Below are 14,760 nucleotides of genomic sequence, written 5' to 3'. Positions count from 1 at the left end.
GTGGGGAAGATATTTGAGGGGAAAACAGTGACACATCTGAAGCTGCTCCAGGTGCTAAATATCCGTGTGGCAATGAACGACTGTGAAGACTTTAGTTCTCTTTACGCACCGCTTGGAGGTTGAAGGGGGCAACCTGAAGCCTTTTGGTTCGTCTGGGCGTTTCATTGAGGGGGAAAAAATTGAAACTTTATGGGTGGGGCTTGGTGAGAGGAAAGAGAGGGAATGGAGAGGGAAAACAGGGTGGTGTGTGTGCTGTGAATTCAAAGCTGGGTGGGTCTACACTCTTTCACATTCCCAAATAACTCCCGGGCCGTGCGTTAAAGCGCTTTCAGGTAACGTTTATCCACGTTGTTTCCAGTTTGCAAAGTTGGAGTTCACGCTGTGGGACAGGCGGCTTGTGTGTGTGTGTGTGTGTAGAGCGCAGGAAAGTGAGCTCTGCACTGTATAGATTTTCATCAGCACTTTGAAGAATTGTACGGATGTGACCGTGAGCGCAAAAAAAGCCTTAAAAAGACGCGCGACTCCAAACCGTAGACGAGCTTCGAGTCGATCAGTCAGCAGTGTTTGTGTGTGGCTCTGTGGGTCAGAAGTGTGTTTGTGGTTATTCTGTCGGCGTATTCTCGCGCTCTTTTCAGAGCTGTTGACTGTAGGTCAGGGCCTGTGTGTAACGGAGCAGCACCCGTTTGGGAATGTCCAAACACCGCCTAAACAAATGCGCCTTTCTTGTCGGCGGAAACAGTCCGAAGCCGTGAAAAAAAAGCGTCATTAAGCAATCGGATGAGTGTGTTTTTGCGCCTCAGAGGAATGGGAATCCATTATCGCTGTCAAATGAGAGCAAATACGCTTTAAAAAAAAGTTTAAAGATGTGAAACTGTTGGTTTTCTGTGCAGAGAGGTGTATCTGACAGCAGATGTGTGTGTGATTCAAATGTGACTGTGTGTGAGACTGGCGAGGCGAGTTTGGGCTTGCATGCAGCCGATCTCCTTTCCTCTGTCAGTTTTTTCTTTCTGTTGGAGACAGTATTTATTTGGGACAGCTGTGTGTGTGTGTGTGTGTGTGTGTGTGAAAGAGAGAGAGAGAGAGAATTGATGCGTTCTCGTCTACAAGCCTGTGTTACATAAGTCCGTGTGTGGAAAATAAATAATGGTGTGCCTCTTTCCTCCATTCCCCTGTTATCAGTTTTCAGAGGGCCACGATGTTGATGCTGGCTGGAATCGTTGTTCTGCACATTACCACCATCATCCTGCTGCTGGTGGCCACCATCGATAATGTGAGTGGACGTTATTTGTGTTGTGTTTTCTCATTAAACACACACCTGTGCTCAGAGGAAGAGCAGAATGGCTTTACTGTTTACCAGATGTTTAATGCCAACAAAAGGCTCGTACAAGGGTTTTCAGAGCAAATACAAACAAATCAAGCAACATGTATTCCTCTGTGGACGCTCCAGCCAGCACGTGTGTCATCAAACTATGTGGGAATATTCCAGATTCAAATGTGTAAAGATACTGTGTGTTTTTTGTTATTTTGCCACCCACAATGTTGCACATCCACGTACCTCCTGTAACAAACTTTCACCAAGTTACATAATATGAGAAAACTGACACTGAATAGGTCCGTCAACTGCTTCATGCACATGTGGGGGACGACAAGTTGAAACGTTTGCTGATACAGTAAATCTGCAAAACATTTACTAAATATTTCGTTGCATGAGATGCAACCGCTGTGTGTGTGTGCGTGTGTGTGTGCGTGTGTGTTGTGCGCCTTGACATTCTTGATGTTTGTTATTCTTTCATTGTGTGTCTTCAGGCCTGGTGGATCACTGATACGGTGTCAACTGACTTGTGGGGCAGGTGGGAGTTGTCGAAGTCAGTCTGGCAGTACACCAACCTGAAAAACTACCCAGAGGGTAAAACTCTATGGCTGCTTTTAAAGAATGAGATTGGTGATCTGAGAGCTGTTACTTTTGTCAGAAAAAAAAGCTCATATGTCGATTTGATTTAACTGGAGGTTGTAGGAAGAGACAGGATGCTGATCAGGGGATTTTACCTGGTCAGAAATGATCACGAACGACCTGAAATCAAAACCATATGCTGCTAAAATTGTTGGTACAATTCTACAACATGCTCATAAGTTACCAGTAATAGTTTTATGAATGTTAATAGTGTTATTAGAGCAGTTGTAATGCAGATTGCCTTGTATCTGTGTTCATGTCGACCCTTCACTGACTGTGTGTCTGTTTTCCGTCCTGCTGTTGCAGAATATCTCCAGACGGTTCAGGCCACCTCAGTGCTGGCCTGCGTTTTTGCTATTCTGGCCTTGTTTGTGTTTGTGGCTCAACTGTTCACCCTGCCCAAAGGCCAGAGGTTCACCTTCACTGGCATTTTACAGCTAATCGCCTGTAAGTAAACTGGAGTCGAAAGTCTGGTCTGTAGCTGTAAGAAATATTGATTTATTTGCTTTCTATTTCTAGCTGAGATTTGTACGTACCTATGGAAGAAGTGTGCTAAATGCTTGACTGTAAAAGACAATAATGGAGAAGTCTGTGCTTTAGACTTGTATTTATGTGTAACTATGAATAATTTCATTAGAAAGGACTGAGTATAAAACGCCTTAGCTTCCAACAGACCGATGTGCTAAAATGTATTAATTTTCTCTCAGAGGAGAACCTAGAGGTCGAGGTGTGTCCCTAACAATGTTAACAGCATCTGTAGACATCGTCTTCCTTCCCCTTACATGACATGTGAAACAAAATCTGGGCAAGCCGATGTCTGCATGATAGTGTTAAAACAAACATGGACGCAGGTACAGAAGGTCAGTGATTGTCACTCATGTGCGATCCAGGGTCAAGAGTCTGCAGGCTTTAGCTGGTTCCACCTGTTGATCTGTAGAATCTCACATGATTGAGAATCACTGCAGCAGAATGTAACTGTCCCCGTCTTCAGATTAATCTTCTCCAGCTTCAGCCTCTCAGTCTCAAATTTCACACTGAGATGGTGTTTTCGGAACACGTTGCTCTGTCAATGTAATGGGGGGTTTTGGAAGAATTTGTTGGTTGTAATAGGATGTTGGGGCAGGAGTAAATATTGTTCAAATATGGCTGAAATCAAAATCAGCTTTTGAGGTTATGTACAGAGAAGTGAAATCCCAGAGGTATTCAGTTTACTAAGAAACAGCAGAACAATGAACATAGTCGAGTTACATGTTTTATTAGTGCTTAAACCTTTATTTTAAAAAAAATGATGGTTCATGTAAACAGAAATTTTGTGAACTACAATGTCTCCCTGTAATGAAACAATTAAACACAGATGGTCATTAATGGATCATCTTTGGCACTGCTAATACGCAGTACATAAAAAAAACGTGCACAAAGTACAAATAATGGGACTTTAACATGTATTGTCATGAGTTGGTATGATTGGAAAATTAGTGAGGTGAAACTGTCTCATTTCATTGTGATTGCAGTGGAACCGTCAGCTACACCGTCCCTGTTCATGAGTCTTATCTTATGATAGGAAAAATAATGACTTCTTAATTGCCTTGTCTGGTGTATGTGACAATATTCCCCTTTCCTGCCCTGCAGGCCTGTGTATAATGATAGCAGCCTCTATCTACACGGCGGAGCTTAGCAAGACAGAGGGCGGGTACGGACACTCCTATGTCCTGGCCTGGATCTCTTTCGTCCTCACCTTCTTCTTAGCCGTCACCTACCTCATCCTGCGGAAGAAGAGCGAGTGAGAGGGGAAGAGGAACGAGGGCAGGCCTGGGATCATATTCCCAGTTTGAATTTGGGAAATTAAAGAATAGGATTTGTTTCAAAATTAAGCTAAAAAACCTGAAGATTGTTGATCTAAATCTTCAGCTTGGAAAATGGGGGAAAAATGTTTGATTGCTAACAAGAGCCATTTGTTTATATTTTGAGTATTATAAATTGAAATGGAAATTATGCTTACATTACATGAAGGGCTGAACTGAAGTGGCAGTATGGGCTGCATAATGATGGTTGTGATTGGCAGGGTGAATCCCCTACAAGTGCTTGTTTCATAGCAGTATAATCATAGTTATTAACACATCAATTATTTCCATTGTTAAAAGATAGTTACATATAGGTCTGGAGAACTCAGCCCATACCTGTCAGTACTGTAAAGGAACAGTGAAGCATTTTGAAAATATATATTACTATTTTGCTTCCTTGCTAAGAGTTAGATGAAAGGATCAATGTCTTGCATTTGTTTGTTAAATATCAAGCATTAGCATAAAGACCAGAAACAGCTGGCCCGGCTCTCTCCAAGAGTTAAAAAAAAAAAAATCCACATACATTCCAGCATCTTTAAAGCTCACAAATTAACAGTTTATTTAGTTTGTTTAAGACAACTAGAAAAGCTGTAAGTGGGAGCACCTGCATGGTTTTAACATATATGAAACTAGTGAACTTCAGGTGCTGGTTGATGGATTGTCTCACTTTTTTGACAGAGCCATGCTAGCTGAACACCCCCCACCCCCATTTCCCACATCTTAATGTTTACCATAAATAAATGAGTAGTCTAATCTCTCTTCTAACTCTGCAAGAAAGAAAGAATTATTTCCCAAAATGTCAAAACATTCCTGTAAGAATAGACCAAAGTTGAGTGAGAGGAGGAGAGAGTAAGCTAAAGCCCTTCTGAGATGTAGTCGTTCAAAATACTAGTACCTATCATCCTGTATCATCACGTTGTGAGGCTGACAGTTACTACTGCAGGTGTCCAGAGTTGAGTGGAAAAATGCTGCATCTGTGAAGGTTCAGCATGTTGGCAAAACTACAACATTCCTGTTGCAGTACTTGAACAATCAGGAGAGGCTAGCCTTAATTTACAGTACAAGTAGTTTTAATCATGTATCATTATTTTACAACTGAAGTATCGTGTATCCTTTTTTAATCTATGTACATTGTAACCATTATATTTTTGTAACATTTTGTACTGAGTGTTTTTTTTTTTTTTAACCATGTTTGATTTTGTGTCTGTAGTTGGCTGCTATCATAAGAAATGTACATGCAATGTGTACAAGTGAACATAAGTGAACCAGGGATGGAGGACAATGGTGTTTCATTTCACCATATTTCATAATAACTATGCAATAGAAGGTTTTGTTTGTAATTACATTGGAATTTAAGCCATATCATTTATTAATAAAAGAAATTATTAATCTCATGTTTCATCTGTTCAACTGCAGTAAATGCAACAAAAACAAAAAACAGTCATTATTACACATCAGGATGATAACAACACTTAAAAACGCTATTGGATTTTCACTGGTTTCTAAATGTGTGACTTTGCTTAATAAGGGCAAAGTTTTCTATTGCATGCAACTTACAACACTGAGGTTTTGAAAACAGCACTTCTTCAGGCCTTACAACAGACCCAGTCAGAAACAGGAATGTTCCATTATATAAAGTATCGTTCCCAGAGGAAGTGAGTAAAACTGGACGGTGCTAAATGCCTTGTCCAGACGGTGTGATGCGCTCTTGAACCACCAGGTGGAGAAGATGATTCTGCTCAGCAGTCAGAAACGGCCTGAGGCAGGAACACAAACACATAATCAATATGGAAAATTAAGATTGAGAAGCAATAAAAATGCTGCACAATCCCCATCACAAGGCGGAAATTAACATTTTTGAACGCTCACCATAGCTCGGTCTGAAGAGCCTTGAGGGACTCTGTGTCTTTCTCCTGACATGCCATCTGCAAAACAGATTTGCTGTTACACGCTACACAAATATAACCATAACTGCAGATTCAGATGACCTTGACAAGTTTTGAGAGTCTTTTCATTGTTTGTGCTCCTTTATGAATCAAGCCTGTTGGACCACAACAAGTTGTTTTACAAAATCTTTCAGTCGTGAATAGACGTCAATTAAGATCTGTAAATATTGATTTCCTCACACGGAGAGAAACAGGTTAAAGTCTACTGCAAATTCTGCAAGCAGAAAAAAAATCATTCCACTGGCAAAGGAAAACACACTGCAGCACATTTATCACTGTCACGTGAAGGCCATTAGGACCATCGTTTTTCCAGTATGAGGCAGGAAGGATCAGGAAATCCTGTGAACTGTACAAGTATGTGGATGATGAAACTCACCACTACTGACTGCAAGAGCAGGAAAACATTCTCCGGCAGGAAGGTCACTGAAGGAGAGGACAAGATGCATGTTTACACGACTTCAAATAAGTGCCACTCACAGCATCCATGATACAATTTCTGCATCCTCAGTGAAAAGAGACTGTATAGAATTCTTATATCTTTTTGCTCTAGTAATAGTTCAGGTGTATTCACCTTGGCTGTGAGGATCAAAAGACTCCCATGCATATCTCTCCAGGGTCTGAGCATGTTCAGGTAACAGCTTCTGAGGCGGAGGCTGCACAGGAAAACAGAAAGGTTGGACCGGTAAACCAGTCAGTCACATACAGATGTAGGATAAAAAAACAATATTGTGACAAAATATCAATACTTTTGGCATCAGTAATGCAATATTTTCTGTTGTGTTGCTGATGTGGAGGTGGTTCCTGCTTTTAATGCTTAAAATGTAACTGTTCTGCTTTTTGGCAGTTCATCCTTTGGCCTTTAATGGCTGTTTGACACTGAAGTATTGGCAGATGTTCATATTTCTGTGTATCTGTGGTAAAAATACACCATGTTTCATTTCAACTGCCTATAAAACCCTGCAGAAAATACAGCTTTTCATAAAAGAAGTGAAAAACACAGAACTTCTTGGATTCATACTTTCAGTATGAGGGTATATTTTCCACTTCAGATACTGTGATTTTTTTTCTTGCAAAATGTTGTCTTTAGATATAAAATCAATATGCTTACCTCAAGCAGCATCAGCAGTAGTACTCTGGAGATCTCACACTTTGCCACAATGTCCAAAAATGCACCTTTTTCAGGAAAATGAAGACAGTTTTCCAGTCAGTGTAATCACATAAACAATTACATTAAAGCAGAGAACCAACACTGCCTTAAACTACTGATGATGTTTTTTCTTTAGTTTGTACTAACATCCAGCTTTTGATCACAGCTTTAAAAGTTCTTATACCTATGTACCTTATACCTTCTGACATATCACATTCAGCCTCATGCGAAGAATATTTTAAGCAGGTAGATAAATGCAGAGCCTCACCAACAGGGGTGCTGGTGCCTGGCAGCTGCAGTCCTCTCTCCTGACACATCAGCTGCATCTCTGTGAACACCGACAGAGCACCGTCGTAGTCACCTGCAAAAAAAAAAACAAAACAAAAACACAAGAGACATGCAAGCTCAAACTGCAGAAAACTAAGTCAAATTATATTCACACAGAAAACACACAGCAGCTACATATCAGATGTAAATGGACTGACTGAACTCACGGGTGAGAATTTTACATGTGGCCATTTCGCCCATTGACAGCAGAGCTTCGACTGGCGTCTGTGTCTGCAACTCTGCAGCCCTCTGGTAATGCACAATGGCTTCTCCTGGTCTGTTCATCTCCTATTGAAACCAGAGGAGTTCAGATTATCACGTCATTTGAATTACAGCATATCAACTGTAAAAAAATAAAAAATAATAAAAAAAATCAATGATCCAGATCATTTATCTTTTGGTTCGGAGTTTCAAGCTGTCTCCTTCAATTTTACCTTGAGTGCGTTGCCAAGTTCTAAACACAGGCTGGCTGCCATCACCGGCTGGTTCATCTCAATGTACACCTGTAACCCATTTGTACAACAGCATTATCTTTCTGTCTCTATAGAAATATGGAAACAATACAGGCAATGCACTTTATAATCTATTCTGCCAACCCTTAATCTGTTTATATATCCAACAGAAATCACCTGCGGGACATAAATACTGCAAAATTTTCCTTTCACAGATATTTCCAGAGCTGTTGCTTCATGCACCAAAAATGTTATCAAAAACCAGGACTTCGAGTGTACCTTGATGGCAAAACTGTAGCAGTTGAGTGCAGCCTGAAGGTGCTCATCAAAGCCCGGGGCCTGCAGCGCCCTGTTCTCCTTCTCAGATGAGAGAAAGAGGCGGGCGGCATCAGTTAACGCCAGAGCCTCTCCGGGAGCGTTAAAGAGAGTCTGCTCACACCTGCAGTCAAGACATTTAGCACTTGTAAGAAAAACAGATGCACCATCAACAGTAAACATGTCATCACCATGAATGATACCGACTCCCTCTGGGATAATTACCATCACCTCTGTTTTCCTGTGGTGGTTTACTGTGTGGGATAACAGCTGGAGAGGAGTCAGCACTCGCTGGACTGTGTCTTTATGTCGTGATCTGACTGACCAATGTCTGCACAGACATTGTACTACATTTCTTTGGGTTTTAATTGGCATAATTCTAAATATTCTAGAGCTCAGCAGGCCGACATAAGTTTTACAAGTTGTCAAAATCTTCTGTGGTGCCTGTGATATGTCATATATGTAATATAAAGGTCACATTTCAGCCACAGAAAAATTACTTCTATTTACTTACCAAATGAGTTTGATGTGGTGATACTACATTGTACAAACAGTTTCTTGCAGCATGTCATCACCAATAAGCCTTTCATGCAAAGTTTCACCTCGTGCTCAGTGCAAGTCCACATCCTTTAAATTCATTGCCTATGGTGAGGTTGTCATGAAATCTGTTTGAGCCCTAAAGCGCCCTAAATGATTTTAAATGATTACACAATGATTTACATTATTTAAAACAACAGATGTTACTTTATGCATATTTGATGTGATGTGAAGGAAGGACTTTGAGCACACTTTATGGCTGAAGCTACTGAAGTTGGAGGCAGGCTATTGTGTCAAACATCATTGTATGTTGCAGTAGAATTGGAGTTTATTAAGTGAACTTAATAAAACTGTGAAAATAACTGCATACAAAAAGTATGCAGACTTAGTTTTCTGCAGTTTGAGCTTGCATGTCTTGTGTTTTGTTATTGCAGGTGTCTCCAGTATTGTGTTATACACTGAGATGGTTCAGGTCAATCTGGTATACTTATATAGTATACACAAACGTGCACTCACCGAGCCATGGCCAGGTTACAGAAGGCAGCATACTGCAGGCAGTCCTGCTGCTTCAGCTCCTTGGCTAACTGACCTACAGGTGCAATACAGGCGAAAACAGGAAAATCAATGTGAGGCAAACCGTGACGAAACAGTTTGATTACATACTCGTCAAAACATTATTTAAAAGTGTAAAGGTATCAGGCACTTACCAAATTGCTCACTCGCCTCCGCTACATTAGGCTTCCGGAGAAACCGTCTGCGACAAGGAAACACAAGCCTTTGACTTTTCTAAAATATCACAATTTGCAGATTAACAAGCTGTCGTAAACACGCATCAGTTAGCTAAAGCCAACGGCAACTGCACTATACCAGAAGAATGAATGTGTGCTTCGGTGGTTTTAACGACTGTAGTTAGCTAACATTACCGGTAGCAGTCGAATAACGCAACACGTCAGCTAACTTAACTACTGCTTTTCATCTAAACAGTCAAAATCTATCAACATATTTGCTTTAGAAAGTACAGTACACGCACCCAAAGGTTAAATAATGCCAAGCGACAATGACAGCAATGACAATGGCTAACAGTAAGCTTAACCTAGCTTATTAGCGCTAGCTGTATAATTCATGTGTAGCATTACTGTAAAGTAACGTTGCGCTAATCCTGATATTCTGCCCTCTTTCTATTTGCTCTAGTGTAATTCAAAGCCTTACTTTTTCAGTTTATTTGACACAGCACGGTATCTCGCCAGAAAATCGCCCTCAGCAGCCATGATGAATGTAGGAAAACACAACAAACCGAACCAGGAAGTCCAAACGACAGAAGCGTTGGCATTGGCTCATAGAATCGAGAACTCCCACTCTCATTGGTCATCGTACGTAAAAGGGTGGTGCTTATCGTAGGGGGAAATGTCCAAAGGTAGACAGATTATTCAGAAACACAGGAATCGTGTTTTCAAGATATAAATCAAAGGCAAGGACAGGGACAGATTTTTTTTTTCCATTATCAGTTGCAGACAGAGATGGAAAATGACTAAGTAGATTTATTCAAGTACTGTGCTATTCCGTGTTTTTTATATGTTTATTCCAATGCATTTATTTGACAGATATTGGGTTACTAGTAATTGCAGCTTCACATTTTAAAAACCTATAATGTATTGTTATACTGTAACTGAAACCTCCCAACAGTAAATAAAATAGTTAAAATTAGCTCCACTGCAATCAGTGACAACATTAAAATGCTAGTTACTTGTTAATGCAATAATATAAATATAAATAATGTAACACTGAAAGGTGCCCTTTTTCCTGCAAAGTGAGAAGTATTTGCTGTTGATGCTTTGGAATTTTTACTTAGACAGTTTCATGTAATGGAGTATTTCTACATTGGTAGCAGGTGACAAAGACAGCAAAGCAAACTGAGATAATCTCAGCTACTGATATAAATATCACAATCTTTTGCAACATGTTTATTCATGATTCAAAAATTCTCATAGACACACTCAAATATGTCTTCTTGCTGGGGTTGTGTGGTTTGCGGCATCTGTGGAGGAAGTGGAAGATGGGTCACGGCATGTTTCATTGTTTCCCGCCGATCACAGAAAATGTGACAAAGCAATTGCTCTTCACACTGACCGTATTTTGTTTTGTCTTTTTCTTGGGTTTAGCTTTGCTTTGGTCTGGCACGGTGTTGGTAGCTGAGCGGTCCAGCACATCATAAATGGAGCTGGGCCGATGCTCTAGACTCTGGGAAAATATCTCTCATCAGTTTCCAAGAAATGCAACAATGAGCATATGAAAGGAGGGAAGATGGAGGAAAAATATGACATGGTATCATTTAGTTCAAATGAAATGTGCCAGTCTATGTAGTGATGAATAGAAAGGTGCTTACAGCATAGAAAGACGTAGACCGAGCTGTTATTACATCCACGTTGTCTTCCTCTGTCTCGTTCTCTTTCCTTTCTTCTCTGTTCTGCTTTCGTTTTCTGCTGGTGTCGCCACATTCAGTGATGCACTCTTTCTAAAAATGATAAAAAACACAAACTAGACTAAGGAACTTGAGGATTTTCAGTTGTCTTGCTTACAAAGGGAAGGCTTGATTTGGGTTTGTTGTTGCTAATCAAACATGTGTCTAGGCTACTCTTTTCTTAGAAGAGGCTTGATGACAGTAAGGTAATAGAAAACTAGTGTTGGCTATTTTCAGCGAGTCCAGCTGAGAACAATTTCAAAGAAGCTTGTTGGGAGAGCATCAGCTGACCACATTGGAAAAGAGTGAAATCTCAAACTTCAACTGGAATCTGTGCAGGATTCTTTCTGAAAATGTCTTTGATTGAATGTTCTTTTCTGTAATGTAGCGTGGATTCAGTTATCTTTAGTAAATCTAAGAAAACCAGCTCAGAGGTGATCTAATGCTTCACATAGACATGATATGAGAGTGAAGTAGTGACTATTTTCCTCATTTTCTTATTTGATTACTTGGAAAACCAGTGAAAAATGGCCATCACACTTTCAGAAATCCTTGGGTGACATCTTGAAGGTGCTTGTTTTGTCCAGACAGTGGTCTAAACTCCTAACATATTCAATTTCGTATCAAATATGGGAAGAAAATGCTGCAAATCATTACAATTCAGAAGTTGGAACTATGTTTAGCACTTTTCCTTTAAATAAAGGCTTGATCGATTAATCAACAATTGTTTAGTTGCTGATTAATTCTGTGTCGATCGAATAATCAGTTAGGCAAGATGGGACTCATCTACAACACTGCTTGTCAGCTTAGTCTCCCTCCTAACGCCACAGTTTATTCCATGACATTCTTACACGGCAGCAGGCAGTGCCTTAACATCTGTCAGGTTACGAGCAGGGCACGACTTACCCAGTGTCCTCCGAAGACATACACTGAGCCGGCCACACTGAAAACCAGCAGCACCCCTGTGAGGATGGCAACTATGATGCATTCTGTGTAATCCCATATCTCCTTGAAGCCATCCTCTGGAAAACACAAAGCGTTCAGTGTCAGTCTGTGGGAGTGCATCATGACTGGACGGCAGAGGTTAGCTGATGAAGTCCTCATCTGTTAAGCAGGTAAAGGTGAATACATTGTCAGCATCACAATTAGTTTAGCACTAGCATTTTAGATATACAGTGGTTCCCAACCTGCAGGTCAGGACCCTCCAAGGGGTCCCACGATAAAGCTGAAGGGCTGCAAAGTAATCACAGGGATAAGAAAGAAAAAAAAAGGATTTCTGTTGCACCAAAGTCTGTTTGTTATTTTGTTGGACATTTCTCAATAGTTTTGTTTTTCTTGTGATATGTACAGTATTTTCACCTTTGATGAAGCATCCTTCAAATGATACTTCAGCGGGTTGAGCAGCTCACAACTTGTGTCCACCTAAACACTGAAGACTTATGGGAAATGAATTAATTATGCAATATTGCCTCTGCCATGAGTTAAGTAGCAAAGATTGTGTAAATGAAGGGCCAACAACATTTTATGTGACTTTGTGCTGAGCAGAATTTTGTTTTTGTTGGACAAGAGACGTAAAACAGACTGATCCCAGTAACTAATATTCATATACCATATACTGTATAAAACAACACTAATCCAAAAATGAGGGAAGGGGTGGAGCGTGGGTGGAGCTGAGGCGGGCCGAATGAAGCCTGGTTGCTGAAACCTAGCAGCTAGCTGTCACTCAAAGCAGCCATGGCAATAATTATGCATAACTTTCAGCCTTACTTAAAATTAGCTGTAGAGACAAAAACGTTTTTTGACATTTTCATTTGGGGTCTATGGGGATTGACTCACTTCTACACTCAGCCTCAAGTGGCCATTTGAGGAGGTGCAGTTTTCAGTCTCAGGTTTCATCTGTTTAAGAGTAAACTTCCTGTCCAATCACATACTCTGTTTTGGTTTTTCAACAAATTATATATTCAGCATTCAAGAATATCGCCGAAGCAATCATTAGGAGCGCCAGAGCCAGAAAAACTGTTCACGCGTCAGAGATATCAAGAATTTCAGACAGAAGTTCCTTCTGGTGCTCACCTCTCACTCGTAGAAACCAGTACACCTTGGCCGTTTTGTATCGGCAGGAGTATTCTCCTGATCTCCTCAGGTTTTTCAGCTCCAGCCTCCGTTTAAAGCTCTCGGGGAAGCCCGCCGTCGCAGGGATGACACAGTTGTATACCTGCATGTGGAAAGGATCGAAGCACGTCAAGATGTCGCTGCTTTGGTTTGCTGGCATCTTCAACTCGCATTCGATGTTGAGCTCATCGCCTGCGAAGGCCACAAAGACTGTGCTCTCCAGGTCTATTTCTGTGGGGGGACGTAACACGGAGGTTAATGCCAGAGCTGACACGGTTGGTCGATTAATCTGCAACAACACTGATGAATGAATCAGTCTTTCACATCAGTTACTAAGCAAATAATAATAATAATAATTATCTAAACTCAATCTTTTTGGGTTTTAGAGAGCTGGCCTGACAAAACAGGCAATTTAAACACCTTATCCTGGATTATGGGAAACTGTGACATGTATTAAAACAGAAAACAATACATTTTAAATGGAAATAATCATTACTCTTGATCTGACACTAAATAAACACATACTGAAAAAAAACGAGACAATCCAAAAGTTCCATTAGTGATCTTTTTCCTCTCAGCACAGTGACAGTGGAAGCACATAGTTTGGAGGGCTTACTTGGTGTTTCCACTCCTGAGCACACAGAAGGGAAGAAACAGACAAATATCCAGGTGGACACGAGAGGAAGCTGCCAGAGTCGATGAGCGTCCATGTTCTGATTTTAAGGGGTTTTGAAGGTCGTTGTTGGTCTTCTTCACTCAGGTTGTTCGCGTATCTGCTCAGTGTTTCTCAGTTTCGTTGGTACATTAACTGCCGTGTTGAGTTTCCTGTTTCTAGCAAGGTCACTTCCTCAAAATGTTAGTTTTCTGTTTTCCTGGACACTGACTCATTGTGGACACTGACTTAAGGGACCAGAACGCTCCAGAAAAGATCATTTCCAACTCTGTTTGATACACGACTTAACATTAAAGCCTGAAAGCAAGGATGCAGCCACAAGCAGGATAAAAACTGCATGAAGTTTGCCCCTAACTTGCTTTGTGCTGTGTTGGGGGGAAGTATTTCTGGTTGCATTATTCTCTTACGTCAGCCTCTAGAGGTGAGGTGAAGTGCAGTGTTGGCTCTCGTCCACAGTGAGACAGCCTATGAGAAACAAAAGTGTGAGCCTCGAGCGCTCACTTCTTCATGTGATTTTAAAAGACAGAATATGGGAAAGACTCACCCAGGCAGGCAGGGGGAACGTGTGTGTGTGTGTGTGAGAGAGAGAGAGAGAGAGAGAGAGAGGCTGGAATTCAGCTGAAGGTGACAAACTGCCTGTTGTTAATGTGAACCAGCTGTGGATGGTGGTGGCTTCTTCACAGCAGTAACTCTCGGTCGGATCGCGGCTGCCAGAAGAGGTGTACAGATGCTGAAGAGCAGTTAGTATTATTTAACCTCATTTGTCCGCTTGTCTGTTTTTCTTCCACCCCTTTAAGCCTCCTTCCTTCTCTCCGCCTCTACACTTGACTTTTTCACCATTTTCTTTCTGGCCGTGTTGGCGGCCAACTCTGACCTCACCTCAGCCGCAGCATGAAAACAGACTGAGAGAGAGCTGGAATAACATCTGGATGCCAGTCAATAAAGAAATAATTCATTCCATTTCATATCCCGTCCCCTACGCTCCTTATCTCCCCTCTTTC

General features: G+C 41.0%; 3 protein-coding genes across 3 annotated transcripts; 1 reads left to right on the top strand and 2 right to left on the bottom strand.

Moving 5' to 3' along the window:
* Nucleotides 1-217: 217 nt before the first annotated feature.
* Nucleotides 218-5,196, top strand: emp1 (epithelial membrane protein 1). The gene is made up of 5 exons (XM_041934062.1): nt 218-332; nt 1,180-1,270; nt 1,807-1,906; nt 2,258-2,398; nt 3,581-5,196. Exons 2-5 carry the CDS (start codon nt 1,196-1,198, stop codon nt 3,733-3,735), a joined length of 471 nt encoding a protein of 156 aa, XP_041789996.1. The 5' UTR covers nt 218-332; nt 1,180-1,195; the 3' UTR covers nt 3,736-5,196.
* Nucleotides 4,933-9,816, bottom strand: f8a (coagulation factor VIII associated). Its single transcript, XM_041934061.1, has 12 exons — nt 9,726-9,816; nt 9,224-9,270; nt 9,033-9,105; nt 7,944-8,103; nt 7,647-7,715; nt 7,380-7,500; nt 7,154-7,246; nt 6,847-6,911; nt 6,310-6,391; nt 6,115-6,161; nt 5,662-5,717; nt 4,933-5,549 (listed from the first exon to the last, which is right to left on the bottom strand). Exons 1-12 carry the CDS (start codon nt 9,782-9,784, stop codon nt 5,468-5,470), a joined length of 954 nt encoding a protein of 317 aa, XP_041789995.1. The 5' UTR covers nt 9,785-9,816; the 3' UTR covers nt 4,933-5,467.
* Nucleotides 9,817-10,107: 291 nt separating this feature from the next.
* si:ch211-243a20.4 lies at nt 10,108-13,894 on the bottom strand. The gene is made up of 6 exons (XM_041934165.1): nt 13,703-13,894; nt 13,048-13,317; nt 11,881-11,996; nt 10,900-11,028; nt 10,644-10,754; nt 10,108-10,551 (listed from the first exon to the last, which is right to left on the bottom strand). The coding sequence occupies exons 1-6, from the start codon at nt 13,794-13,796 to the stop codon at nt 10,489-10,491; spliced, it is 783 nt and encodes a 260-aa protein (XP_041790099.1). The 5' UTR covers nt 13,797-13,894; the 3' UTR covers nt 10,108-10,488.
* Between the last annotated feature and the right edge of the window lie 866 nt (nt 13,895-14,760).

Source organism: Chelmon rostratus, chromosome 3 (assembly GCF_017976325.1).
Source record: "Chelmon rostratus isolate fCheRos1 chromosome 3, fCheRos1.pri, whole genome shotgun sequence".
NCBI lineage: Eukaryota > Metazoa > Chordata > Actinopteri > Chaetodontiformes > Chaetodontidae > Chelmon > Chelmon rostratus.
Note: the sequence above shows the minus strand (reverse complement) of the source record. Positions and strands in the feature narration are given on the sequence as shown.

Excerpts from the sequence above, each read along its gene's own strand:
- f8a (XM_041934061.1), bottom strand. The coding sequence starts at position 9,784 with ATGGCTGCTGAGGGCGATTTTCTGGCGAGATACCGTGCTGTGTCAAAT. Across the intron at positions 7,716-7,943 it reads GCTACAGTTTTGCCATCAAG|GTGTACATTGAGATGAACCA; the intron begins GTACACTCGAAG and ends AATGGGTTACAG. Across the intron at positions 5,718-6,114 it reads TGCTCTTGCAGTCAGTAGTG|ATGGCATGTCAGGAGAAAGA; the intron begins GTGAGTTTCATC and ends TCTGTTTTGCAG.
- emp1 (XM_041934062.1), top strand. The coding sequence starts at position 1,196 with ATGTTGATGCTGGCTGGAATCGTTGTTCTGCACATTACCACCATCATC. Across the intron at positions 1,271-1,806 it reads TGGTGGCCACCATCGATAAT|GCCTGGTGGATCACTGATAC; the intron begins GTGAGTGGACGT and ends GTGTGTCTTCAG. Across the intron at positions 1,907-2,257 it reads CCTGAAAAACTACCCAGAGG|AATATCTCCAGACGGTTCAG; the intron begins GTAAAACTCTAT and ends CTGCTGTTGCAG.
- si:ch211-243a20.4 (XM_041934165.1), bottom strand. The coding sequence starts at position 13,796 with ATGGACGCTCATCGACTCTGGCAGCTTCCTCTCGTGTCCACCTGGATA. Across the intron at positions 11,029-11,880 it reads ATGTCTTCGGAGGACACTGG|AAAGAGTGCATCACTGAATG; the intron begins GTAAGTCGTGCC and ends TATCATTTTTAG. Across the intron at positions 10,552-10,643 it reads AAAAGACAAAACAAAATACG|ATGCCGCAAACCACACAACC; the intron begins GTCAGTGTGAAG and ends CTTCCTCCACAG.